This window comes from Leopardus geoffroyi, chromosome D1 (genome assembly GCF_018350155.1).
Source record: "Leopardus geoffroyi isolate Oge1 chromosome D1, O.geoffroyi_Oge1_pat1.0, whole genome shotgun sequence".
Taxonomy (NCBI): Eukaryota; Metazoa; Chordata; class Mammalia; order Carnivora; family Felidae; genus Leopardus; species Leopardus geoffroyi.
This window is the reverse complement of record NC_059329.1, coordinates 108,794,651-108,821,382: the sequence shown is the minus strand read 5'-3', so window position 1 is coordinate 108,821,382 and position 26,732 is coordinate 108,794,651. Positions and strand designations below refer to the sequence as shown.

The following is a 26,732-nucleotide window of genomic DNA, read 5'->3' as shown; positions in this document are numbered from 1 at the left end:
GACCTGGACCAAAGTCAGACGCTTAACCGACTGAGCCACCCAGGCACCCCTAAAACCTTCAATTTAAAAAGAAAAAAAAAAGCTCTGAAATCAATAGCTTAAACTTCCACATTAAGAAAATAGAAAAAGAGGGTGGCTCAGTCGGTTAAGCGTCCGACTTGAGCTCAGGTCATGATCTCACGGCTCCTGAGTTCGAGCCCCGCGTCAGGCTCTGTGCTGACAGCTCTGGGCCTGGAGCCTGCTTCACATTCTGTGTCTCCCTCTCTCTGTTCCTCCCCAACTTGCGTTTTCCTCTCTCTCTCTCTCTCTCTCTGTCTCTCAAATATAAATAAACATTAAAAAATATTTTTTAAGAAAATAGAGAAAGAAGAATAAGCTAAACCCAAAGCAAGCAAAAGAAAAGCTACAGTAAAGATTAGAGAAAAATCAACTAACCTACATATTAGTTCATTGAAAAGATCAACAAAATTGACAAACCTTTTGCTGGACTGACCAGCTCAGGCGCAGGTTAGCCAAAGGGTATGAACCTGGCAGCTGCAGCCAGAAAGCAATGTGGCTGTGGTTGCTATGTCAGGGAGTCCCCACAGGTGAGGTCAATGCCAGTGATAGTAACCCTGCCGCCCAATAGGGGGCTTCGCATGGCAATGCTTTCAGCTAACTGTGGAAACAAACCGCGGCTGCTCAATACAGATAGCTCATGTAGCTGCCCATGCTCTGGGCCATTCTCTAGCGAGACTGGCAAGAATCAAGCTGTTGATCGGTCCTGCATCACCCAGGCTGTCTCCATTTCTTCCTGGGTCTTTCATCACACGCAACACGTCCACCACCATAGAGTGGGCACAAAGTAGAAGATTCTAGGCTTCTGGTACAGAGGCCACCACTCCCGGCCAAACTTGGGACTCCTGCCGAACGTTCATCTGTGTGTCCTACGACTAGGGAGGTCACAGCGTAGGGAGTGTTGCCCCTGTTCTCTCCGGGGGAATTGACTACATAGAACCTTTCACTCCTTCTTGCGGCTATCGGCGGTGCCTTTTTCAGGGTACGGTGGTGCTGTGCCAGTCCAGCCAGGCAGCTTTGGCCACATCATTGTGGTTCTTGAGACTCATCTGTGCATTTTACTTTCTGGATGATTTGTAGCGTAGGAACAGGGCAACTGTTATCCCAAAAGCCACGCAACAAGGGGCTGATGGTCTAGGGATTTGGTGGCCCTTTCATGCTATCATCCGCAGGCAGGTGGCACTGTTGAGTGTTGAAGTAGTTTCCTCAAAACTAAACTCAAAAAGCATGCAACTCTTGATCTTGGGGTGGGGAGTTCAAGCCCCACGTTGGGGGTAGAGTTTACTTAAAGAAATAATAAGCTCAAAAATATTTCTGGCCCTCCCCCCGGTCCACACAACTCAGTACAGCAGTTCAGTCACTGAATGTGGCTGTCCCCAGGATGGGACCATCTCCTCTTGGCTATGTCCTTTGTAATGATCAGGATGAGAGGGGTGGGGTTTAGATAGACCAGTTTTAAAAAGTCACTGGGGCACCTGGCTGGCTCAGTTGGTACAGCGGGCGACTCTTGATCTCAGGGTTGTGAGTTCGAGCCCCATGTTTGGTGTAAAATCTCTAGAAAACAAAAAAATACGTGATTCTTTGTTTCCCCTAACACTAGCCCCAGCCTGGTTGCTGCATTTCCTCGGTGGCAGCTCAAAGGGGACCTACGAGATTTACATTGAATTGTGGTTCAACCACCTAGGTTCTCTTGTTGGACAGATGTGGTCCTGGATCGTGAAAACAACTGGAGTGTTCTCTGAGTCCTCAGAAGTGGCCCAAATGTAGACTGGGGGACCTAATGAGTCCTGGTAAGTTTTATAAAAATGTCCTTGTCAGGGGCGCCTGGGTGGCTCAGTCAGTTAAGCATCTGACTTCGGCTCAGGTCATGATCTCATGGTCTGTGAGTTCGAGCCCCACGTCGGACTCTGTGCTGACAGCTCAGAGGTTGGAGCCTGCTTCAGATTCTGTGCCTCCCCCCCTCTCTCCCTCTCTCTCCTCCCCTGCTCATGCTCTCTCACTTCTCAAAAATAAAAACGTTAAAAAAAAATTTTTTTTTTTAAATGTCCTTGTCCTTCTTGCACCAGACCCTTCCAGATGAAAGATGTCAGTAGGGAATGATTGGAAAAAGGTGACGTTCTGGCTACGGGAACAGAACAGAGTGATCTTGTAACAATGGAAGTGAAACAACCGCCTGGGCAGCTCGGAGGGAGCACTTCAGACACAGAAGCCATGAGCGAGAGAGAGACATTAGTGATCTTTGTCTTTCCAAGGCACCTGGAGCCTCCCTTACTAAGGAAAACATCCTGGTCCAATGCACGCAAACTGTCACGAGTGCCTTAAACTTAACTGCCTGCTGGGTCTGTTATCGTCCACTCGAGAGCTCTGACCTTGCTTTGATTGCCATTCCGCCTGAGCTGAGAGACCGGGAGCAGCAGAGGGTGGCCTCGGCTCCCCTGCTTCCCACATAAAACACCTGCCAACACCAGCACCTCCAGGCGTCTTCCTCATCCCCAAGCCTGTAGCCGTCATCACTCAGACATTCCCTGGGGTAGATGAATGCCATCTGGCTGGTGGCACGGACAACCCAGAGAGGTTGGGCCCTCGATCAGTCCCTCCAAAAACAAAGACTAGGCTCCATTATTTGACTTGGACTGGGCACTCTAAGGCGACTAGCGTGTGGAGAAGCCACATTGGAGGCGCTGTCAGTTGGGCCCCCAACTGATGCAGGTCCCACTTGGCGGGGGGTGGGGGGGGGCAGGTTTCTTCCCAGAAGCACCATGTGCATCCTCGAGACTGCACGACTTGTGTGGAAGTTACATGTTAACTTGCCTCTTTCTTGAAAACACGATGACTTCAAATTTATCCGCCTTTCTGGGGCGCCTGGGTGGCTCAATCGGTCAAGCGTCCGACTTCGGCTCAGGTCACGATCTCGCGGTCTGTGAGTTCGAGCCCCGCGTCGGGCTCTGTGCTGACAGCTCAGGGCCTGGAGCCGGCTTCGGATTCTGTGTCTCCCTCTTTCTCTCTCCTCCCCTGCTCATGCTCTGTCTCTCACTTTCTCAAAAATAAAAACGTTAAAAAAAAAATTTTTTTTTAATTTATCCGACTTTAGTTGAAGTGATCAGTGGCACCACCTTGGCCTAGAAATCTTTTAGGAGAGTTTTAATTCACTACCTCGTGTTGCTATGGAGGATAGAATTTCCCTGGACTTCTTCCTTGCCAGCCGGGGCAGAGTCCGTGCAATTGTGATATATTCTGTTATACCTACCTGGGTTAACACTTCTGGTCAAGTGGAAAGGTTGATAGCTAGAAGCAAGCAACCACCCCCCCCCCCGCCTTTTTTTTTTTTTTTTTTAAGTAGGTTTCACACCCAGCACGGAGTCCAATGTGGGGCTTGAACTCAAGACCCTGAGATCAAGACCTGAACTGGGGGACGCTTGGGTAGCTCATTCAGTTAAGCATCCAACTTCAGCTCAGATCATGATCTCACATGAGTTCGAGCCCCACATCGGGCTCTGTGCTGATGGCTCAGGGCCTGGAGCCGGCTTCGGATTCTGTGTCTCCTTCTCTCTCTGCCCCTCCCCACTCACGCTCTGTCTCTCTCTTTCAAAAATAAATAAACATTTAAAAAAAATACCTGAACTGAGATCAAGAGTTGGGTGCTTAACTGGTCACCCTGCAACCTCGCTCTTTAAGGGAGATCTGATGCTTAATGAATTTGTTGAACTAGGACCCTGAGGGGCATGGTTGAGGTTGAGGTCAGTACTATAAATTGACCTCATTCTGCTGCTTCAATTCCTGTTGAGAGAAGCCATACGTAATGCTGTGTGTGACAAATTGAACAGATTTGGTCCCAGACTCTGTTGATCAGATTTACTGATGACGGGGTACCCTCATGGGAAAATCTGCCAAAATCAAAGTTCAGAAATGAGGATTGGTTATTATTGCAAAATAGTTCTCTGGGAGTCTCTTAAGTTTCTGCACATTTTGCAAGAGAGGGACTATCTCCCTTGTCCTGGACTCCTCTCAAGGATGTTGGTACAGTGAGCAGCCATGGAAGAGAAGATGGAAACAATGTCTCCTCCAGAGCGAAGGGCAGACATGCTTGCTGGCCATTAGAAAAGATGTGGGTTCAGGGGCGACTGGGTGGCTCAGTTGGTTGGGCGACCAACTTCGGCTCAGGTTATGGTCTCACAGTTCATGAGTTTGAGCCCCGCGTCGGGCTCTGTGCTGCCAGCTCAGAGCCTGGAGCCTGCTTTGGATTCTGTGTCTCCCCCTCTCTCTGCCCCTCCCATGCTCACGCTCTGTGTCTGTCTGTCTCTCAGTAATAAATAAACGTTAAAAAATTTTTTTAAAAAGAAAAGATGTAGGTTCATAAAGAAGATGTGTATGTACACACACACACACACACACACACACACACACACACACTGGAATGCTACTCGGCAATGAAAAAGAATGAAATCTTGGCATTTGCAACAACGTGGATGGAACTGGAGGGTATTGTGCTAAGTGAGGTAAGTCAGTCAGAGAAAGATACCATATGTTTTCACTCATATGTGGAATTTGAGAAACTTAACAGAAGACCATGGGGGAAGGGAAGGGAAAAAAAGTTACAAACAGAGAGGGAGGCAAACTATAAGAGACTCTTAAGTACACCAACTAATCTTTGATAAAGCAGGAAAGAATATTCAATAGAATAAAGATAGTCTCTTCAGCAAGTGGTGCTGGGAAAACTGGACAGCGACATCCAGAAAAATGAACCTGGACCACTTTCTTACACCATACACAAAAAGAAACCTAAAATGGATGAAAGACCTAAATGTAAGACAGGAAGCCATCCAAATCCTCGAGGAAAAAGCAGGCAAAAACCTCTTTGACCTTGGCCGCAGCAACTTCTTACTCAACATGTCTCTGGAGGCAAGGGAAACAAAAGCAAAAAATGAACTATTGGGACCTCATCAAAACAAAAAGCTTCTGCCAGAGAAGGAAACAATCAGCAAAACCAAAAGGCAACCGACGGAATGGGAGAAGGTATTTGCAAATGACATAGCAGATAAATGGTTAGTATCCAAAATCTACAACGAACTTATCAAACTCAACACCCAAAAAACAAATAATCCGGTGAAGAAATGGGCAAAAGACATGAATAGACACTTCTCTAAAGAAGACCTCCAGATGGCCAACTGACACATGAAAAATGATCAGTATCACTCATCAGGGAAAGACAAATCAAAACCACAATGAGATACCACCTCGCACCTGTCAGAATGGCTCACATTAACAACTCAGCCAACAACAGATGTTGGCGAGGATGCGGAGAAAGAGGATCTCTTTTGCGTTGTTGGTGGGAATACAAGCTGGTGCAGCCACTCTGGGAAAAAGTTATGGAGGTTCCGCAAAAAATTAAAACTAGAACTACTCTACGACCCAGCAATTACACCACTAGGTATTTATCCAAGGGATATAGGTGTGCTGTTTCAAAGGGGCACATGCACCCCAATGTTTATAGCAGTGCTATAACATTGGAAAGAGCCTAAATGTCCATCAACAGATGAATGGATAAAGAAGATGTGGTATACACACACACACACACACATACACACACTAAAGTATTACTTGGCAATCAAAAAGAATGAAATCTTGCCATTTGCAACTATGCGGATGGAACTAGAGGGTATTATGCTAAGAAAAATCAGTCAGTCAGAGAAAGACAAATATCATATGACTTCACTCATATGAGGAATTTAAGGGAACATAAGGGATGAACATAAGGGAAAGGAAGCAAAAATACTATAAAAGCAGGGAGGGGGACGAACCATAAGAGACTCTTAAATATAGAGAACAAACAGAGGTTGCTGGAGGGGTTCTGGGAGGGGGGAGGGGCTAAATGGGTCAGGGGTATTAAGGAATCTACTCTTGAAATCATTGTTGCACCATATGCTAACTAACTTGGATGTAAATAAATAAATAAATAAATAAATAAATAAATAAATAAGAGAGACTCTTAGGTACAGAGAACAAACTGAGGGATGATGGGGGTGGGGGCAGGGAAAATGGGTGATGGGCATTGAGGGGGGCACTTGTCAGGATGAGCACTGGGTGTTGTATGTAAATGATCGATCACAGGAATCTACTCCCGAAGCCAAGAGTACACTGTATAGGCTGTAAATTAGCTAACTTGACAAAAAATATATATTAAAAACAAGAAAAGATTTGGGTTCTCTAAATTTAGAGTCCTCTCCCTAGTGCAACCCACTGTGTGCAGACATCTATCTGGCCCATTGATGCCACCTCCATGGGACTTAGGGACAAGGGGACTAATGTCAATAGGCTCATGATCACACTGTTTACTGTGCCCTGAGTAATGAAGTCCTTTGTCTCTGACCCAAGAATCTCATGTCTTCTGCCGGCATGCACAAGACAATGGTGGGCTCACTTCTTACTCTGCAAGTAGGGGGCAGTCTCAGCCCCTCACCAGTCTTTGACAGGGGTACAAAGAAGATCCTAGAAAAGCTGGTGGTAAAGCTTATTCATAGTAGTCATGGAAAGCAGACCAGTTGTCTGGGAAGCAGTGGGCTTGGACTCTTTCAGACTATTCCCTCACCAATGAATCTATCACACCCTCATGTAAGCCAGCCCAACATCTGTCCCTACCTGTGGCACTGCTGACATGGCAGTAGTTAGGCCCATTCCTCAGTGGCAGCAAACACCATGGTGGCAGATATACTCGCACAACTCAATAACAGCCACCCTTGACCGCCTCATTTGGAGGTCAGGTTTCACATGGTACCAAGTGGTCTATGATGCATAGCTGTGATTCTGAAAAATATAATTTATGTTATTGTATCTTCACACTAACAGGCACCCGAAAGGTATCAGCTTTTCTTCTTGTTTTTAACTGTAGTGTTAATTGACCTGACATTTCTGTGGAACAGGAAAGGGCTTGATGATACAGTGACAAAAATACTACTACTCAACTTGCGGTGTATGTTTTCTTTGGGGTGGGCACTGTGCTAAGGGCTTTTCAAGACCTATCTCGCTTAATGCTCGGGACGACACCGTGAATTAGGTCTTATCATCATCTCTAATTTACAGATGAGGAAACTGAGGCCTGGACAGGTTAAGCGATTTCTCCATGAGCACTCTGCTCGGATGTGACAAGGCTGGGACTCCATCCAGGCAGTGTATCTCTAGAGCCTGATTCTCAGTGGGCTTTTCCTGTGTTTGAAAGGTGGAGAGGGGTAGCAGGGCCGAAGATGCTGCCTGATTGATCAAGCATGAAGAAAGCGTCATTTCATTTTCCAATCCCATCCCTTCGTCACAGTATGTGGCACATGGGAGGGACTCAGTGAAAGCCACTCTCGCCAAAGTGTCTTGGGAGAGAGATGCTTCGGGGCAGAATCGTCCTCTCCAGGCCTCTGAAACTTTCCACCCTCACCTTCAGAACTGATGCGTAGCCCCCCACTCCCCTACCCTCCAGAGTCATGTCTTCAGAGCCTAGAAGCTTCCTAAAGACATTCAGAACTCTGAAGGTGGCACAGAGCCCCTCTTCTAGTAGTTGTACCCCACCTCCCCACAAGCAGCCCATCATGGTTCCCAGACCCAGATCACAATGACAGGAGTTAACATATACTGAGTACTTACCACGTGGCCAGCACCCACTAAGGGGTTCCTAAATGCCAACTCATTTGCATCCCTGTTTAACAGTGAGGCAATTGAGACATAGAGAAGTTGAAGAGTTTTCCCAATTCCCATAGTTGGTACAGGATGCAGCCAGGAAAATCTAAGGCCAGAAAACCACCGCTGTGCTCTGCTGCCTCCTGAAATATAACTTCCTTACGCGGGCTGCCTCTCTCCTGTCCCGCCAATTCCCCTAATGAGGCATTGGGAGCCCTGGGTTTGAGTCCTGGCTCTGCTCTTGACTGGCGGTGTAAACTTGGCCAAGTCCCTTGCCTTCTCTGGGCCTCAAGAACTCCCTCCACACAGAGCCGCCCCTAAATTTAAGCAGGTCTGAACATTTCCTGGGCCTGGGTCCCCTGCCTCATGTTTGTCCCATCCCAGTGGAGCTCGTCATTGCCCTCAGGGCCCCACGCACCTATCTTTAGGACATTTGTGGGACCCTTCTCACTCCTCCCTCCCAAGAGTACTTGTGTCTGTTTCAGATCAGGCAGCCTTGAGTTCCATTCCCACACTTGACTCACCTGATGACCTGAGTCTAACTGTTTCATCTTTCAAAGCCTCAGTACCCCCTTCCCGGGGTCACTAGGAGGATGTAATAATGTAAAGGTATAAAGTGCGTGGTAAATGATGGGTGTTCTTGTGGCTCACTCCCCCTAGCCAGTCAAGAAACTTCAGCACCTTCTGTGTGCCAGGCCCTGTGCTAGGATCTGGAGACAAAGGTGTGCCTTCCTGGGATGGCTGGGAGACAGAAAATAAAGAAGTAAACACACCTATAGGGGCGCCTCGATGGCTCAGTCGGTTAAGTGTCCGACTTCGGCTCAGGTCATGATCTCACGGTCGGGTATCACCACGTTGGGCTCCGTGCTGATGAGCCCGAAGCTTGCTTCAGATTCTATGTCTCCCTCTCTCTCTGTCCCTCCCCCACTCGCGTTCTCTCTCTCTCTCTCTCTCTGTCAAAAATAAATAAACATTAAGAGAAAAACTTAAAAAAAAAAAAAAAAAGAAGTAAACACACCTATAAAGAAGAATGTTCCAAGGGTGACTGGGTGGCTCAGTGGGTTGAGCGTCCGACTCTTGATTTTAGCTCAGGTCATGATCTCACCGAGTCGGGCTCTGAGCTGCTATCGCAGAGCCTGCTTGGGATTCTCTCTCCCTCTCTCTCTGCCCCTACCCTGCTCATGCTTGTGCGCGCTCTCTCTCAAAATAAATAAACATGAAAAGAAGAAGAAGGAGGAAGAGGAGGAGGAGAGGGAGGAGGAGGAGGAGGAGGAGGAGGAGGAGGAGGAGGAGGGGGAGAAGAATGTTTCAGGCTGTGATGAATACCAGCAGGAAACAAATAGGTGATGGGACCCAGAGGGCCAGAGGTGGCTGTTTTAGAGAAAGATGTAAAGAAATGCTTCCTAGAGGCAAGAACCCTAGACAAAAAAGGATTGACCCCACCCTCATTCCCTGCAGAGTCAAGAACTCAGCACCTCTGAGGCACAGAGGACCTTGGGGGCCAGGGAGCAAAGGGAAGCCACTGGAGGCTTTTTAAGCAGGGGAGTAGCATGGTTGGAATCAGGTTTGTTGGTTTTTTTTTTTTTTTTTAAGTTTATGTATTTATTTATTTTGAGAGAGAGAGAGAGAAAGCACACATGCACGTGTGAGCAGGAGGGAGAGAGAATCACAAGCACACTCCGTGTTGAGAGTACAGAGCCCAACGCAGGGCATCGGACACTTGATTTCAGCTGGGGTCATGATCTCACAGTTTGCGGGTTCGAGCCCCGTGTAGGGCTCTGCACTGATGGTGCAGAGCCTGCTTGGGATTCTCTCTCTGCCCTTTCTCTCTGTCCCTACTCGGCTCGCGCTCTCTCTCTCTCTCTCTCGAAATAAACAAACTTACAACAACAACAAAAAAGGCAGCTCTGGCACCAGGTAGAAGAGGGACGAGGGCAGAAATGGCAGTGGGGAGATCCGCTGGGCAGCAGAAACGATCTGGAATGACCGAAAAGGTCATGGTCTCCTTGGACTTACAGGAGAACTCTATCCAGGAGGCATGGAAGCATGCTGGTAGATTCTAGGGAGATGGGGTGCTGGGTATAGCGACGCAGGAGATGAGGCTAGACAGGGGCAGGCCCCAAGAGCTGGACTGTCAAAGTCTACCCTGCTGGTCCACTCTGCCTCTTTGTCCTCCTTGCTCCATGGCCAACCTCATGTGCTGAAACCTCCCAGGGGCCCCTGCCCACAGGCTGCTTTTGGGGCTCAGCCCCTGGGAGGCCCAGCAGGACAAGAGGAGACTAGAGTAATATTGCCTCAGCCCAGCCCCCTCTCTGGTGCCCAGGGTCTCTGCTGCAGGCCCCAGCCCCAGCTCCTGTGGCTCCAGGCTTAGGTTAGTGGGGTAGTAGGTCCCCCCACCCCCAAGTCCCTTCAGCGGCCAGGGCTTCCCTCTGTTGCCCCTGGTGGTCTCCTTGCCTTCTGTAAGCGGTCCCTCCCATCCAGCCCCCTCAATCACCCACATGCAGGTGTCCTCTGTTCCCTGCTGGCTCCCCACTGAGCTTAAGGAGTTTGGTGATGATGACAGATAACATTTACTAAGCACTCAGAATGTGCCCGGTACTGGACGGAGTGCTTGCTTTCGCTGCCTTAAGTCACTGAGTCCCCTCAGCAGCCCCTGAAGAAGGGCTGTCACCACCCCCTCCTGCTTTCGGCAGCAGGGGACACTGCTGGCCACACACTCCTCCCAAACACTCCTCTCAATCTTTCCTCCGTGCTCCCTCCTGCTGCTCTTTGTGAGTCACTTCCGACTCTGCCTCCTCTCCCTGACCTGGGAGTGGGGACCTCCCTGGTTGACCCAGGGCCCTCTTCTCTCCCAGGCTGAGCCCATCCTTTCCCATGGCCATCGATGCCCCTGTATGCTACGGACCCCAAGTCTGTGTCTTCGGGCCAGACGTTCTGTCTGAGCTCTAGACCGCTGGGTTGAGATGTCTCTATCTGGATGACACAAGCATCTCAAACTCAGCAAGGGCTCAAACAGAACCCCAGGCTCTTCCCAGCATCTCCCTCTCCGCCACCATCCTCGCCCACCCTCGGGCTCAGGCCAGACTCCCTGAGCCATTCGTGCCACCTGCCTGTCGGGTACCGGCCACTCACCCAGTGTCTAGATTCCACCTCCCAAATACATCTCCACTGTGCCCAGGATGTAGCATCTCTTCTGCGGTGATGGCAGCAACATCCCCTCTTGCCCTGATACAGTCCCACTGAAATGAAAAAAAAACAAATTCCTCTGGGTGGCCTCCCACAGCCATATCCTCTCCCACGTTGCACCCTGTTGTTTTGCTTGCCTTCTTTTAGTTCAGAGAGAACTGAATCTCTCTCCCCTCCCGTCCCCCAGTCCCGCATGCCCTCTGTCCTCTACAGAGGCTCCAGGTGAGGCAGGGATGGGTCCTATACCTTAGCAGAATCCTGGTGGATTCTCAGTTGGTTGAATGAACAGAGCCCCATTTCGCAGGTGAGAAAACTGGGGCTTGGAGAGATTAAGACCCCAACCCTGGTCTGTTTGTGTGCTGTGTTCCAAGGGGAGCCACAGCCTGTTCTCAACAGAGGAGAGTCAGGTTCAAATGAGTAGGAGGAAAAAATGACTACGGACCTCTCAGCCCTGAACCTGGCAGGTGGTAAGCGCTCACTATTATTCCCTGCCTCAGTGTGTGATCTGAGCCCCGAGGGAGGGTGGGGCTGTCTCTCGTATCCACTTTGGGACTCCAGCAGTAGGGATCCCTTGAGGACACGGCCTCATCCCGTCCCTGCAACACCAGGCTGTATGAACAGGTCAGAGTCCACTGGGCACTTCAGGCAGGGTCTACACTTAAGGGTTTCCCTCAGTCCCTCCAAAGCTACCCAAGTAAATCAACCCTCACAGTAAAAACCATGAGTTCCTTGCACAGGTGTTCCTAAAGGCAAGTCCCTGAACCCCCTCCCCCAGTCAGACTGCCACCCCCAGGGCCCAACAGAAGAGGGTTTGGTGCTGCTCTGACCTGGCAGTGAGCTGCTCAGGATACCCTGGTCACACCCACCCCCTGCTGAGTTCTGTGAGTCAGACACTGAATCCTGGGGTCTCCTGGCCGGGCCCTGTCGGCACAGTTGGGGCCCCAGGACACAGCAGGCCTCCAGGGCTTCCTTTCCAGACCAGTGGACAGGCCTGGCTCCTCTGAAGCTTTACCAAACCCAAGGCCCCTCCCCAGCCCCTGCCAACCCCTGCCCTGGGGCCCTGCTGTGCCCCTCCCCAGCCCCCTGGGCCCTCAAGCAGCACCCCCCTCCTCCCGGCTGTTAGCCTGGGAAGGGGGCCAGGCCCTGAGCTCAGACCTTGGCGATTCCAGAGTGTCTGAGGCCCAGAGCCAGCCCCGCCAGCCCGGCCAGACAAGGCGAAGGGGGTGGGGGCAGGGTGGGCACCAGGAAGCCATTCCGGGGGGGGGGGGGGGTGTTGGCAGGGAAGCCGGGCCTCCAGCTTCGTTCTTTCGGCCCCTCTTCCGGCTCTCGGAGCCCCTGGCCCAAGGGTGCCCTCTCCTGGAGCCCCCTCCTCGGAGGCGAGTGGAGCGGCACTAATGAGAAGTGACTCTGGGGTGGTGAGCCCCCCACGTGCGCAAGGGAGGCTGGGAAAGGGCTGAGAGGCCTGGGTTCCAGCCCCACCTGGCCGCCCCGGCGGCCGCGTGACCCGGCCGGGCCCCGAATTCCTCCCCCAGCCTCGGTTTCCCGCTCTGACGCGGCCTCGCCGCCCCGCCCGGAGGAATCCGGCGGCCCGGCCGGCGGCCCAGGTGAGGGCCCTCTGGCAGGCGCCCAGCGCGGCGGCGGCGGGTTCCGGCGGGGCGGGCATCTGGGGTGGGGACCGCCCCCCACCCACCCCGGCCTCCGCCCGCCCGCACGCCCTCGCTCCTCCGGGCGGCAGCGGCGACGCTTGAAACTGAAAAAAAAAAAAAAAAAAAAACTGTCTCCCTGGCCCGGGGCCAGCGTCCCAGCCCCCTTCGCCGCCGCCGCCGCGCCGCAGCCAGGGAAAACAACTGCTCACTTCTCCCTGCGTCCGCCCCGCGCGCTCCCTGCTGCCCGGCGGCCGCGGGAGCCCAGCCCGGCCGGGGGAGGCGCGGAGCGGGCCGGCCGCCCGGCCTTCCTCTCCCCTCGCTCCTCCTCTCCGCCTCAACCCGCTCGGCCTCCGCGCGGCCGCCTCACTTCGGGGCCTTCGCAGGCCCCCGGCCCCGGCTCGTGGCTGGCTGGGCTCCTTCCCGGGGCTCTGGAAGTTTCTGGGCTCCCCGCGGTCCAGCCTCCATCTCTTGGCCTCGCACCGGGCCCCCGGCCGCGCCTGCCGTCCCCTCCCCGCGCGCTTCCTCTGTTCCTCTCCCTCGCTGCCCTCTCTCCCCCCCTCTCCCGGGGCTCCCGGCTTGCTACCCCACCCCCCTCAACCCCCCCCCCGGGGGGCGCCGCGACCATAGCCCCGGCCCGGGCGCGCCCCCCGGGTCCTGCGGCCCCGGATGCCCGGGCCCCGCGGGGCTGCTGGCGGCCTGGCCCCTGAGATGCGCGGGGCGGGGGCGGCGGGGCTGCTGGCGCTGCTGCTGCTGCTGCTGCTGCTGCTGGGCCCGGGCGGCGGGGCCGAGGGGGGGCCGGCGGGCGAGCGGGGCGCCGGCGGGGGCGGGGCGCTGGCCCGGGAGCGCTTCAAGGTGGTCTTTGCGCCCGTGATCTGCAAGCGGACCTGTCTCAAGGGCCAGTGTCGGGACAGTTGTCAGCAGGGCTCCAACATGACGCTCATCGGAGAGAACGGCCACAGCACCGATACGCTCACGGGCTCCGGCTTCCGCGTGGGTGAGGGCCCGGGGGCCCGGGTGGGGGACGCGGGAAGGCAGACAGCAGGACAAATGCGGGATACCTGGTGGGGTAGGGTCTGTGACACTGGGGGCGCAGGGTGCGGAGTGCAGAGCTCTGGGGGCCTGGGGCCGGGGGGACACGAGGGGCTTGGGAGGCTGGAGTCCTGCGGCCACAGCTGGAGGGCCGCGTGGACTGGGACTTCACAGCTTTGGGGCAGGGTTGAGGCTTAAGGTGTGCAGTCATGCTGGGGTCCTGCATGATACAGGCCGCTGGGAAGGTGCTGGGTTCTGAGAGGGAGTCAGGGTCATTACACAGGGGCTTTTGAGGGATGTGAGCTGGGGCCAAGGAGGTCTCAGAGAAGGGACAAATTCTCCCCTAAGAAACAGAATTGCTGGAAGAAACAGGAGAAATCTTTTCAAAACGTCTAAAGTAGGGCCTGCCAGGGGTAGACACCTGCATGCTCTGGGGGGAGGAGCCAAGGTCAGGGCTGGGGGTGAAGAAGTTAGATGTTGGCAAGGTCTTGGAGGGGAGGGGTGCTGAGGCCTAACAGGCGGAGTGCAGACCTGGAGGTGGGGGCTGTTTGGGGTCCTCAGTCCATCTTTTCCCTGGCACCCCATCTATGCCTCCCCCGTAAGATCTCAGGAGCTCTGCCTCAGAGTCTCCCCTCCCCAACAATCTCTCATGACTCCCCAGTTCCACTTGGAGCCTACCCCTTCCTCAGCATCTCTCTTCAAAGGGCAAGGCCTGGGGCTGGGCTCTCCTCCCCGCAAGGCCCTGTGGGCCAGGCTGGGGGAGGTGTCCCAGCAGTAATTACCCTCCTGGACAGGGTAATTAGGCCGGGCCCAGGATGGCACCAGCGAAACGGCCCCTCTTACACATTCCTATACTCAACGTACCGACTCACAGGCCCAAGGAACTCCACTGATGTGGCTCAGAGTCTCATGAGATGTGCGTGTGTGCGTGTGCATGCATGGGCTTTGCAGTGACACTCTGTGATTAATTACATGTTCCTTTGTGTTGTCCTGGGTGTATGTCTCCAGTCACTATGGGAGTGTTTCTGTGAGCTTGTGTTGGTGCCAAAATGAATGCGTGTGTGTGTGTGTGTGTGTGTGTGTGTGTGTGTGTGACAGAGAGAGACAGACAGACAGAGGAGATGACCGTGCATGTGAGTGTATATGGGCCCGGCCTCCCAGACCCCCTGGCCATCCTGCCCAGGCTGCTGTCTCCATCTGTGCTGCCCACATCCCCCAGGCTCAGAGCCCAGGCCACAGTGGGCGGGTGTCATTGAGAGGTCACCCTCACCGCTATGGGTGACTCACTGGGAGGCAGGAAGGAGAGGATCCTGCCTCCCCCAGCCCAGGACACACCCCTTCTGCCCTGAGAGTCCTGGCAGGATGGGCTGGGCCGGGATGCTCTTAGCCAGGCCCTGACGGCCATGGATGTGGGTTGGCCCTCTGAGGCCCTGCAGGTGTCCAGAAGAGCATCACCCCCAGCTTTCCATCCTGGGAAGTGAGGGCAGCCATGGGGCAGGCAGGAGAGGGGCTGGGTCTGGTGTGTGAGCTCAGGGCCCCAAGGCTGGATGTGAGATGTGAGTGTGTGTGTGACAGAAAGACATAGGTCCCAGCCTGCCACTCAGCCCTTCAGTCATTCCCCCTGAACCTCCTCTGGGACCCAGAGCTGAGGCAGACCCAGCCCTACCCTCCAAAACACTCTTCGTGTTGTGAGAGACAGACATAAATATAACCAAGTTAAGTGCCAGGCAGAGCAGGACAGAGGGTGATAACTCAGGAGAGAGAACAGAGGTGTGGCGGGGATACATGGAAAAGCTCCCAGGAGGAGAAACTGAGGCTGGAAGGATAATATTTGACTATGTAGAGGTGGAGGGACAGGGCTCTGAGGGAGGGTGGCATAAATGAAGCCATGGAGGCAGGAGATGTGACCCATTTGTAGGAGGAGGGAGAGGAGTCCTGAGGCATGGGGTGCACGTGGAAAGAGCAGAGGGGGATGGACGTAAAGAAGGTTCGTTCTGGGCCATGGAGAGCCTTAAATGTTTGTGCAAGGAAGCAAGGAGTGAGCAGGGATGTGATACGCCAGGGCTTTGCCTGAGGCTCGTTTCTCTGGGGGTGCTGGGCTGTGGACAGGCAGGAGAGAGAGAGAGAGGCAGGAAGCCCGGGAGGAGGATGGGTGGCAAGACACAAGGCACCAGAGGGGCAGAGGGCATGGCGGGGAGGGACATGGGTTCATGAGACTGTAGAGAGGCCGGAACTGGGTGGAGTGGAGCAGGAGAGATGCGGCCTCTGAGGCTCAGTAGAACGACCTTGGCCGGCAAGGATTCCCCAGCGGGTGGTCCAGAGGGAGGGGTGGGGGCAGGATGCTGATTTCAGACAGTGTCCCCTGGGTGGAGGTGCCCAAGAGAGGTCCCAGAGAGGTAGCAGCTAGAGATGTGGGCCCTGGCGTGGCAAGGCAAAGGGAGGGAGGAAGAGGGCGAACCCGGAGAGGGCTGAGGTCTGAATGGGGAGAATTTAGGAAAGGAGGAAGTGCCACATAGAGATCACATTCCCAGGAACGTTTGGAGGGAAATCCAGAGGAGAGAAAATCTGCTCCATCACCACGATCGTCCTCATCATTTGCTACTCATTAAACACTCAGCGTGCAGGGCACTGAGTGTTTGTACAGGCGTGACCTCATTTCATAGACACAACAAACATCCCTACAGACGAGGACACTGAGGCACGGGGCTCAGGGCCACACAGCTGGCACGTGGCCTCCTAGCGAGGATTTAAGTACAGGACTTAAGACTCCAGAAGCCAACGTGGGTAGTGGGATGTTGGAAGACCTATAGGGCAGTTTCTATGTGTTCCAAAAGCCAGCTTCTCAAGGACAGGGCCAGTGGGTGGCAAGGAAGTAGGGAGGAGGGGAAAGAGGCAGGCTGTGGGTGAGGGAGCAGGCCTGGGGGCTGGGAGGGCCGGTGGGCCCGGCTCCTGATCCACCTCCCCTCCCCAGTGGTGTGCCCTCTGCCCTGCATGAACGGCGGCCAGTGTTCCTCCCGAAACCAGTGCCTGTGTCCCCCGGACTTCACCGGTCGCTTCTGCCAGGTGCCCGCCGGAGGAGCTGGCGGGGTCACCGGCGGCGCAGGCCCCGGGCTTGGCCGGGCCGGGGCCCTGTCCACAGGCGCGCTTCCGCCCCTGGCTCCAGAAAGCGAGTCTGTAGCCAGCAAGCATGCCATCTACGCGGTCCAGGTGATCGCTGATCCGCCCGGGCCCGGGGAGGGGCCCCCTGCCCAGCATGCAGCCTTCCTGGTGCCCCTCGGGCCGGGACAGATCTCAGCGGAAGGTACCGGACCACGGGCAGACCCGGGGTGGCCGAAGTGGGCGGACACTAGGGTGGCGGGAACGGAATGAGCAACCTCACCGGCAACCGGTGGTGCGGGGCAGCCCTGAAGCCACCGTGCCCCGCCCCCCCCCCAGTGCAGGCCCCGCCCCCCGTGGTGAACGTGCGCGTGCACCATCCTCCCGATGCCTCGGTCCAAGTTCACCGCATCGAGGGGCCGAACGCCGAGGGCCCAGCCCCCTCGCAGCACCTGCTGCCGCACCCCAAGCCCCAGCACCCCCGGCCACCCACCCAGAAGCCCTTGGGCCGCTGCTTCCAGGACACACTGCCCAAGCAGCCTGTGAGTGAATCCACAGTCCAGCTGGACCGGACCTTCGGTCTCCCAGGGTTGTCCTGTCCCAACTAAACGGGGACTGCGCAAAACGGGGGCCCACGGGCTGAGGAGGGAGGAAGGGGGCCTGGGGAGGGAGGCTGGGTGGGGCTGGGCGCCCTGTGACCCCAGTCCCAACTTCCCCTAGTGCGGCAGCAACCCCCTCCCCGGCCTCACCAAGCAGGAAGACTGCTGTGGGAGCATCGGCACCGCCTGGGGCCAGAGCAAGTGCCATAAGTGCCCCCAGCTGCAGTGTGAGTGCCTGGGCTCCGGGACCCCTGTCACTGCAGGGTGGACCTCCGCATGACTCTTCCTCCCCTGCAGGGGAGGACCCAGCCGGTGCCGCCCGAGCCTCTCCCTGCCCACCAGATTCCTCTCACCCATCCCACTCTGCTCCTCCCCATGGCCCTCCTTTCCCCCCTCCCCTGCAGGACCCCCAGTGTCCTCCCCTGCCACCGTCTCCTCTCTCTGCAGACACAGGGGTGCAGAAACCAGGACCTGTACGTGGGGAGGTGGGCGCTGACTGCCCTCAGGGCTACAAGAGACTCAATAGCACCCATTGCCAGGGTACGGCCAGCCAGGAGATTCTGTGGGCTGGCGGGGCAAGCCAGTTGTCACTGGGGGAGGCCCCGAGGTGACTGAGGGAGCAGGCGGGGCTGGGGCAGGACCCTGAGGTGTTCGGAGTAGCTTGCTGTCACCCTATGGCCCCAGACTAGAGGGATCACATTCCTGCTTACCACAGACATCAACGAGTGCGCGATGCCCGGCATGTGTCGCCATGGTGACTGCCTCAACAACCCCGGCTCCTATCGCTGCGTCTGCCCACCTGGCCATAGCTTGGGCCCCTCCCGAACGCAGTGCATTGGTGAGAATGGGGGGGCTCAGGTCCCTGGGAAGTCACAGGCATGGACCTCCAAGCAGCAAGCGGCAAGGATCAGAGAGGTCACAGAGGTCACCGTGTGGTCAAGGGTTGATTGCAGGAGGATCGAGGCCCAGAGCCGATAGGATCAGGGATAAGTGGGGTCAGGAGTCACTTGAGATCTGGTCAGAGGTCACATGGGGTCAGGGACTATATAGAGTAGGGTTGTAGGAGATCATGGTCTTGGTGGGTAGGAGGGATGAAGCCCTACATACAGCAGCTAGAATCAGGGGTCAATGGGGCTAGCGGTCACAGAGGTTTCAGGGGTCACATGAGGTCAGAAACACGGGTTCGGGGATCACGTGAGTTCGGGGTCACCTGAGGTCAGAGACCACAGGAGGATCAAGGGTTGTCTGGGCCAGAGAGGCAAGGCCTGGAGCAGCTTGGAAGAGGGACATGGGCGGCGATCAGGCCCAGGTGACCATGCCTGCCACTGGCCCCCACAGCGGACAAGCCAGAGGAGAAGAGCCTGTGCTTCCGCCTGGTGAGCCCCGAGCACCAGTGCCAGCACCCGCTGACCACGCGCCTCACCCGCCAGCTCTGCTGCTGCAGCGTGGGCAAGGCCTGGGGCGCGAGGTGCCAGCGCTGCCCGGCTGATGGCACTGGTGAGCGTGGGGCATGTGGGGCGAAGGGGCCGTCTCTGTGCCCGTCTAGGAAACACTCACTTCTCTGCCCTTCCCTCTGGCCGCAGCTGCCTTCAAGGAGATCTGTCCAGCTGGGAAGGGCTACCACATCCTCACTTCCCACCAGACCCTCACCATTCAAGGCGAAAGTGATTTTTCCCTTTTCCTGCACCCTGACGGGCCACCCAAGCCCCAGCAGCATCCTGAGAGCCCCAGCCGGGCACCGCCACCTGAGGACGCGGAGGAAGAACGAGGTCTGGCCTGAGTCTTTCTGTTCCCTGACAGATGATGAATGCCTTAAGACTCGATCCCCTGGCTCCCCACCCACAGATGTGACCTCAGAGTCTAACCCCTAGCTCCTCATCATTGACCTCATCACTGACCCCCAGAATCGACCCTCTCGTCCCGAACCAAGGTTGTCACCCCAGGATTTGACCCCCTGATGGACAGGATCTGACCATCCATTGCCCTCCGGATCTATTCCTCTGACCCTGGAACCCCTTTGATTTCCAAACCAGGGCACTGATCCAGTCCGAATGCTGTCCCTAGATCTGACCTTCTGTCTCCTGGCCCAAGGATTTGGCCCTAGCTGTAACCTCCTGAGTCTTGCTCGATAACTCAAGGACCTTGACCAACCATTGCTCCCCATACCCGCTCCCCTGACCCGTGATGCAAACGCCCCCTGGCTCCAGGATCTAACTTTTGACACCTGACCCAGAGACATGAGTGCTGAACTCTTAGAGACCCTAACCACAAATACCAACTGCCAATCCCAGTCTTAACTCTCTTTTCCCAGCCCTGCGCTAATGGCCCCATCTTCCTCCCTTTTAGGGGTGAGCACGGACTCAGTGAGTATGAGAGCCCAGGTGGGAGGAGCGGGGAAGCCAAGGAGACAGAGGGCTCATGCTGCTGTCACTCACAGCCAGTGATGGAGGAACAGTCGGCACAGCAGAGCCACCTGACCGCCACCACATCTCCTGCCAGGCCCTACCCTGGTGAGCTGGGCGGTGCTGGAGGAACCAGTCCTCAAGGACTGTCACTGGGGGGTGGTTGACAGCTTAGCCATCCGGGGATAGTGAAGATGGGTGTGAAGTCCCAGCCACTGGCCTGCCTGGAGAGGGGTGGCTCTCCCATCCTCTACACCCCCTGACGGCGAACACTGTCACCTACAGAGTTGATCTCCAGGCCCTCGCCTCCCACCGTGCGTTGGTTCCTGCCAGACCTGCCCCCTTCCCGCAGTGCAGTGGAGATTGCTCCTACCCAGGTCACAGGTAAGACCTGCCCACGTAGGCCATGTCCTGGAGATACCAGGTCCCTGGCTTAATTTCAGTCCTCCCTTACCGCCCCCTCCCCCCATCATTCCTGAGCACTAACCCTCCACCCAGGCTTCCTGTGTGCCTGACCCTGGGCTGGGCTCTGGGGAAGCCTTGGCGTGCAACCTTGAAGGATCCGGGTATTGTGGTGGTCAGCCCAGTCTGACGGTGCTCATTCATTCATTCAACAAATACTTATTGAGTACCTGTTATGTGCCAGACACGGTTTAGGTGCTGGGGATACAGTAGTAAGCAAAAGGCAAAAATTCCCTGTTCTTGCGCAGGAAACAGAAAACAAATCAGTAACTAAAAATCCAGGATGTCTCATAAATGCCATGAAAAAGTAAATCAGAGAAGAAAAGAAGTCTGGGGATTATGATAATATGTAGGGTGGCAATGAGAGAAGGCTAGCAGGGCTTTAAAGAGTGTTGGAAATTAATGAGAAGAAGTGGGGAAGAAATGGGTGTGCAGGTTGGGAAAACGGGACATTCCAAGTGAAGTTTAGGCAAAGGCACGGAGACATGGAAACGCTGGTGGAGGAGGGAAAACCACACAGCCCCGTGTTTCTGAACCAAGGGAGGGCCGACGCGTGGAGCCTTGTTCAGAGGCTTGGGTTTGATCCCAAAGGCTGTGGGAAGTGTCTGTAGGGTTTGGGGCATCATGATAATTGCTAGCTATGGCTGAGCAATTGCCTTGTGCCAGGCACCGACCGGAGAGTTTTACGTACTAAACATCACTTAACCTTCTCATACTCTGCAAGTGAACACTGGTAGCTTCATCTTCCAGATGAGAAAACAGACGCTCAGGTTCAGTATCTTGCCCGCAGATCACACATCTGAGCCAGGTTCAAGCCCAAGTCTGTGTGGACTCCAAAGCTACAAGGGAGCCACCGGCCCCATTGAAATCTAGGAAGCTAGATGGTCTGGGGGAGGGGGGAGTGATGGCTCAGGCAGAAGGTGGCTGCCCAGGAGGCCTGTACAGGCTAGGACAATGCAGTGACAGCCCTGGGGGTTGTGGGAATGTGGGGGAAGAGGCATCTGGGGAGGCTTCTCAGAGGAGAGGGTGTTAGGTGTAGGGAGAGATACTCTAGGCAAAAAGAGCAGCTCACCAGGTGTGTTTGGGTGGGGCAGGGTTCAGGGTCAAGGCCTGGGCTGCAGGTGGGGGGGGGGGAAGGGAGAGGGGGAGTGAGGGAGTTCAGTGAGACTGTTGACAAAGAAAGTGAAGGGGGTTTCTGGATCTGACTGCCTACATATCCACGAAGGGGCAAGCCAGATTCCCAGGAAAGAGCTCCTGCCTGCCTTGGGAAGGGAAGGAAATCAACCATTCTGGAATGGGGGACCCGGGTCCCTAAGGCAAGGGTGTTGGGGTCACTGGGCTAGAGGATATGGGAGTAACAAATGCTGCGGGATTTTAAATATTGAGGTGACTGGAGGGGAGGGTCTTAGAGCCCCTTGGGTAGGGGCATTGGGATGACTGAGGCCCTGAGGGGACGTGATCGGGTTTGGGGTGACGGGGAGACAGAATATAGTGAGTAGAAATAGAAATATCAGGGATCCTGGAGTTGAGGAGAGGGATGTCAGGGACCTGGGGTTGCTATCTGGGGTCGTGATGCTGGGGTTATCTGGGATAGAGGTATAGGAAATCCTAGGATTGGCGTATGAGTGCACAGGGGCCTGAGGTCATGGTGTGACCAGGCTCAGGTATCTGGGTTATTAAGAATGGGGTATGGAGGTCCGCCCCGGGGAACGTGGCAGAAAGTGAGTGCTCCCTGCTCAGCCCCATGCTCCGCACCCCCCCCCCCCCCCCCAGAGACAGACGAGTGCCGACTGAACCAGAACATCTGTGGCCACGGCGAGTGCGTCCCGGGCCCCTCGGACTACTCCTGCCATTGCAATCCGGGCTACCGGTCGCACCCGCAGCACCGCTACTGCGTGGGTGAGCGCGGGCGGCCGGGCGGGCGGGCGGCCCGGGGGCGGCCTCGGGTCCCCATATCCCTCTGACGTCTCGCCGCCCGCGCGTCCTCCCCAGACGTGAACGAGTGCGAGGCGGAGCCGTGCGGCGCCGGGAGGGGCATCTGCATGAACACCGGCGGCTCCTACAACTGCCACTGCAACCGCGGCTACCGCCTGCACGTGGGCGCCGGGGGGCGCTCGTGCGTGGGTGAGCGCGGCCGGGCCGGGGCGGCGCGGAGGCTGGGGGGAGGGGGGGGCAGTCGTCCCGGCCGCCGCGTAACCGCCTCTGCCGCCCCTGGCGCCCCCCTCGCGCCCTCTTCCTCCCGCGCAGACCTGAACGAGTGCGCCAAGCCCCACCTTTGCGGCGACGGCGGCTTCTGCCTCAACTTCCCCGGTCATTACAAGTGCAACTGTTACCCCGGCTACCGGCTCAAAGCCTCACGACCGCCCGTGTGCGAAGGTGGGGGAAGACCCCATCCGGGCCGACAGGGGGTCCTCCGCTGTCCCTCGGCCTGGCGTGGGGGCAGGGGGCCTGGACTCCAGCTCTGGGCCCCTCAGAGGTTGGGGTGCGGGAGCCCTGAGGTCCCAGTGGGCCCCGTTGATCCGTGACGGAGGGAGGTCCTGCCAAGGATACTGAGTGCCTGGTCGGTCACGATGTCCCCAAATGGGTCTGCCTCCTTCTCGCCTCACCCACGCAGACATCGACGAGTGCCGAGACCCTAGCTCCTGTCCGGATGGCAAATGCGAGAACAAACCCGGGAGCTTCAAGTGCATTGCCTGTCAGCCCGGCTACCGCAGCCAGGGGGGCGGGGCCTGCCGCGGTGAGGGCGGGGCCTAGATGCCGGACGGGCGGGTTCGAAGGCAAATGGGCGGGGCCCATCCGGGAGGGGTCCCCCGCGACCGGGGAGTTTCGGGGTCCGGTTAGGGCAGGGGCAGGGCTTATGTTCGTGAGAGTCGCCTCGCAGGCGGCGCCCCCCATACTGGGCGGGGGAGACCCCCACCCCGACACAGTGCCAGGCCCAGTGGGGGTGGCGACCGAGGTGAGTCTTCTCTGCCGCAGACGTGAACGAGTGCGCCGAGGGCAGCCCCTGCTCACCGGGCTGGTGCGAGAACCTCCCAGGCTCCTTCCGCTGCACGTGCGCCCAGGGCTACGCGCCTGCGCCGGATGGCCGCAGTTGCCTGGGTGAGCCCCAGCCCTGCCAGTCAACGCCCCCCGCACCCACGCCGCGCGCAAACTGGGGACCGAGTCTGTCCCACGGTGGGCAGGAGATAGATAATGCACCCTCCGGTTCACGGATCTAGTCACTCATTTTCTCAGCGAACCTAGCCCATGGAAAGACCACCAGGATTTCTGTGTAGGAAGGGTCTTAGCAGGCAAGGCTGTAGCTGCTTTTGCAAAGCAGGTTCCTTAAATTTAAAGAAAAGAAAAACCTATAAAAGAATGGGGAGGGGCGTTAGTAGTCCCAATGCACAGTTTCTTTTTCTTTTTTTAGAGAGAGGGGACAGGGGCAGAGGGAGAAAGAGAGAGAGGATCTTAAGCAGACTGCACACTCAGTGTGGAGTCCATCCTACGACCGGAAGATCATGACCTGAGCGGAAACCAAGAGTCAGTCGGTCACTTAACCTAACCGACAGCCACCCAGGCGCCCTTGCACTAATGTTTCTTATGCACCAGGAAGTCTGGAGAGCGCAAGGCCGTGGGCCTGGATGGAATGTGGGTGCAGGGCTGGGAGGAGGGGAGACCTGAATTGTCTTAAAGAACCAACAGAAATTAGCCAAGCAAAGGAAGTCAGCACCAGCGGACGCAGAGGTGAAAAACAGCGCTGCGTGTGCGGGGAACTGTAAGGTAGAAGCAGAGAGTGGGGGCTGAGGCTGGCTGGTGAGGGGCAGGACCCGAGGCCCTGGGCCTCAGCCCCTGGAAGGCCCCTCTAAGCCCTGCCCAGGAGGTTAAGCTTCATCCTGAGGGCGTTATAAGGCACCTGAAACATTTTTTTTTTTAAAGTTTATTTATTTTTGGGACAGAGAGAGACAGAGCATGAACAGGGGAGGGGCAGAGAGAGAGGGAGACACAGAATCGGAAACAGGCTCCAGGCTCTGAGCCATCAGCCCAGAGCCCAACGCGGGGCTCGAACTCACGGACCGCGAGATCGTGACCTGGCTGAAGTCGGACGCTTAACCGACTGCGCCACCCAGGCGCCCCATCACCTGAAGCATTTTAAGGGGAAGGGGGACAAGATTCACCATTTGCTTTAGAAAGTTTCCTGATGCTGGGTGTGGAGAGTAGCTGGAGGTCTACTGATGGCTCAGGACACAGATAGTGGTGGATGTGATGAGAGAAGTTGCCTCAGGATGGTCTTGAGGTGATGTGATATTAGAGAAATATTAAAGCAGATTCCCCGGGGCTTGTTAACTGTATGCCCAGGTGGGGGTGGGGGTGGGGGAGGGGAACAAGGAACCCTCCAGGGGTCTGGTTTGGGTGACTCTGCGGGTGGTGCTGTTCACTGGGATAGGGTCTCTAGACGTGGTGCATATTTGAGAAGGAAGACACCCAAGTTTCATGCTGGACAAGTTGAGTGGGTGGTTTCTGCAGGCCTCTGGGCTGGAGATGACAGCAGAAGGTGGGCCATACAGGTTGGAAGCCTTGGGCCAAACACCCCCCCCCAACACACACACTCCTAGAACTGTGTGGACGTCGGGGGCCGTGGAGCCTTAGGGTGCGTCTGCTCAGCCAAGGGGGGTGGGTCCAGTGAGGGGAGCCTCACAGAGCCTTGTGGGCAATACCACATCAGCGGAAGGCAGGGGTCTAGGAGTGGGAGATGGGGAGGAGGGATGGAAGGAGGCCCAAGGAGCACCAGCTGCGAAACTGGGGGAGGAGAGGCTCCCAGGACAGAGGAGGATAAAGCAAATGCAACAGAGAGGTTCTTGTAAAATAAGAACTAAGTGGTAAGATGAGAAAGCTCCCGGTGACCTTGTTAGGGTGGTTTCTGTGGCACGAGGGGGTTAGGAGATGGCAGCTAGCAAGTGCGGAAGAGCGAGACCTGGGGCTACCAGAATGGGGTGTAGGGTTGTAGGCTGAGGAGATGCCATGAAAATGGGCGAGGGGATGACAAGGGCAGCTGGGGGAGGGGCCATGGACAGGGAAAGGGACATGTCTTGCCCTAATGGGAGCCAGAGGGGAACGGGTATCATGATTTGCAGGAGGTTAAAAGAGATTCCTCTCAATTCTCTCATGTACAGTGAAGAGTCTGAGTCCAGTAGGAGACTTGTAATGACCAGTAGAGGTTTGGGACTGCCCAAGGGCATGGGAGCTGTCTAGGGGCTTTCCAAAGGTCCAGGCTTGGGAGGTGGGGGAGGGTAGCCTTGGCCACACTGAGGATGGGGCGGGCCCAGAGGCCAGAGGGAGTGGCTGTGGCCCAGGGTGCACAGTCTGGCAGCTGCCTGCGCCCCTCTTAGCACCCAGGATCTGGAGACCCAGAGGCAGGCATGGTCTGCCAGACTGATGAGGAGGAAGGAGAGATGTTCGTGGGCCCCTGCGAAAGAAGGCGAGGTAGGGGACCTGAGAATAGCAGAGGCAGTGGGAAGGAAGCAGCATCTGAGATGTCCAAGGTGGGGCAGATCCCAGCCCCTGTCCTGAGAGTGAGTGGCTGCCACTGAGGTGAAGGTCACAGAAACTGCTCAAGGGTGTGAGGTCAGAGGCTGGGGCCAGCTGGCCACATGGATGCTGAACGCTTCTAGGATGGGGAGCAAGATAGAGGGAGAGAGACTAGGAAGGTGACTGCTGACAGCAGTAGAGAAGGTGAAGGCTGGCATGGGGTCAGGTGCACCTCAGAGGCGGAGTTTGGTTTGGACGGGGGTTGGAGGTGTGGTCCAGAGCCAGCTTCTGGCAGAAATGACTGCAGAGAAGCATGCTCTCAGGGGAAAGCCGAGCTCCTTCACTGCACAAGGAGAAGAAACTATTGTGTGAGAAGGACAGAGAATAGAGGAGCTTATTCACATGGGAAGAAAGGGAGCCATGGCAGGTAGGGGAAGGGGAGAGCAGCTGGGGCAGTATGGGAAGAGGGGATGGGGAGGGTGCCGTTTTTGGAGAGGATGGATGAAGGTTGGTGAGGCTTGAGCTCTTTGGAATCGGACATGGCCCAGGGTCCTTGGCAGCACCTGGCCTGGTCACTAGGGCATGGTGTGCCACATGGAGGGCGGGTTAGGGTCCCGTGCTTCCCTTCAGCTCCCCTGGCCTCCACTCTGGTGCTCCACACCATAGGCATGAGTGGGAAAAGGGTGGCAGACGCCCGAGACCATCCCCATGCTGGCCCTCTGACCCCGCCTTGTGCCCTGCAGATGTGGATGAGTGTGAGGCCGGGGATGTGTGTGACAATGGCATCTGCACCAACACGCCAGGCTCCTTCCAATGTCAGTGCCTCTCCGGCTACCATCTATCAAGAGACCGGAGCCAATGCGAGGGTGAGTGGGGCCTAGAGCTGGAGATTAACTTGTTCCTCCCTATCCTGGGACTTCTAAGCCCAGGCTCCGAGTTCGGAGCTACCTGTAAACAGGTCAGGCACTCCCATGTCCAGCCCGCATCCCTATCCAAGATTGGGCGTGGAGTGTAGACCTGACCCACAGATTGAGTGTGGAGGGGGAGCCTCGGCAGCCTCAGGCTGAGTAGGGTCAGCTCATGAGATT

General features: G+C 56.2%; 1 protein-coding gene and 1 long non-coding RNA gene across 6 annotated transcripts in view; one reads left to right on the top strand and one right to left on the bottom strand.

The window, feature by feature from the left end:
- Nucleotides 1-1,457: 1,457 nt before the first annotated feature.
- Nucleotides 1,458-11,046, bottom strand: LOC123602288. Of its 2 annotated transcripts, none has more exons than XR_006714438.1 (3): nucleotides 10,849-11,046; nucleotides 6,694-6,858; nucleotides 1,458-1,611 (listed from the first exon to the last, which is right to left on the bottom strand). It is a non-coding gene; the product is annotated as an uncharacterized LOC123602288 (long non-coding RNA). The 2 variants fall into 2 exon arrangements; XR_006714439.1 differs by lacking the exon at nucleotides 1,458-1,611 and adding an exon at nucleotides 3,040-3,090.
- Nucleotides 11,047-12,721: 1,675 nt separating this feature from the next.
- The window catches only part of LTBP3 (latent transforming growth factor beta binding protein 3), an 18,284-nt gene continuing 4,273 nt past the window's right edge, over nucleotides 12,722-26,732 (top strand). For 3 of the 4 annotated variants that reach the window (XM_045486754.1, XM_045486751.1, XM_045486750.1), the window contains exons 1-17: nucleotides 12,723-13,542; nucleotides 16,549-16,878; nucleotides 17,013-17,215; nucleotides 17,394-17,499; nucleotides 17,720-17,812; nucleotides 17,988-18,110; nucleotides 18,611-18,769; nucleotides 18,856-19,041; nucleotides 19,619-19,635; nucleotides 19,710-19,782; nucleotides 19,960-20,058; nucleotides 21,910-22,035; nucleotides 22,129-22,260; nucleotides 22,384-22,512; nucleotides 22,751-22,873; nucleotides 23,113-23,235; nucleotides 26,388-26,510. In XM_045486754.1, coding sequence (XP_045342710.1) covers nucleotides 13,215-13,542; nucleotides 16,549-16,878; nucleotides 17,013-17,215; nucleotides 17,394-17,499; nucleotides 17,720-17,812; nucleotides 17,988-18,110; nucleotides 18,611-18,769; nucleotides 18,856-19,041; nucleotides 19,619-19,635; nucleotides 19,710-19,782; nucleotides 19,960-20,058; nucleotides 21,910-22,035; nucleotides 22,129-22,260; nucleotides 22,384-22,512; nucleotides 22,751-22,873; nucleotides 23,113-23,235; nucleotides 26,388-26,510 — 2,473 coding nt within the window. In that variant the 5' untranslated portion in view covers nucleotides 12,723-13,214. Of the gene's footprint in view, nucleotides 13,543-16,548; nucleotides 16,879-17,012; nucleotides 17,216-17,393; nucleotides 17,500-17,719; nucleotides 17,813-17,987; nucleotides 18,111-18,610; nucleotides 18,770-18,855; nucleotides 19,043-19,618; nucleotides 19,636-19,708; nucleotides 19,783-19,959; nucleotides 20,059-21,909; nucleotides 22,036-22,128; nucleotides 22,261-22,383; nucleotides 22,513-22,750; nucleotides 22,874-23,112; nucleotides 23,236-26,387; nucleotides 26,511-26,732 lie in introns of all 4 variants that reach the window. The other variant, XM_045486752.1, reaches the window with a different exon arrangement.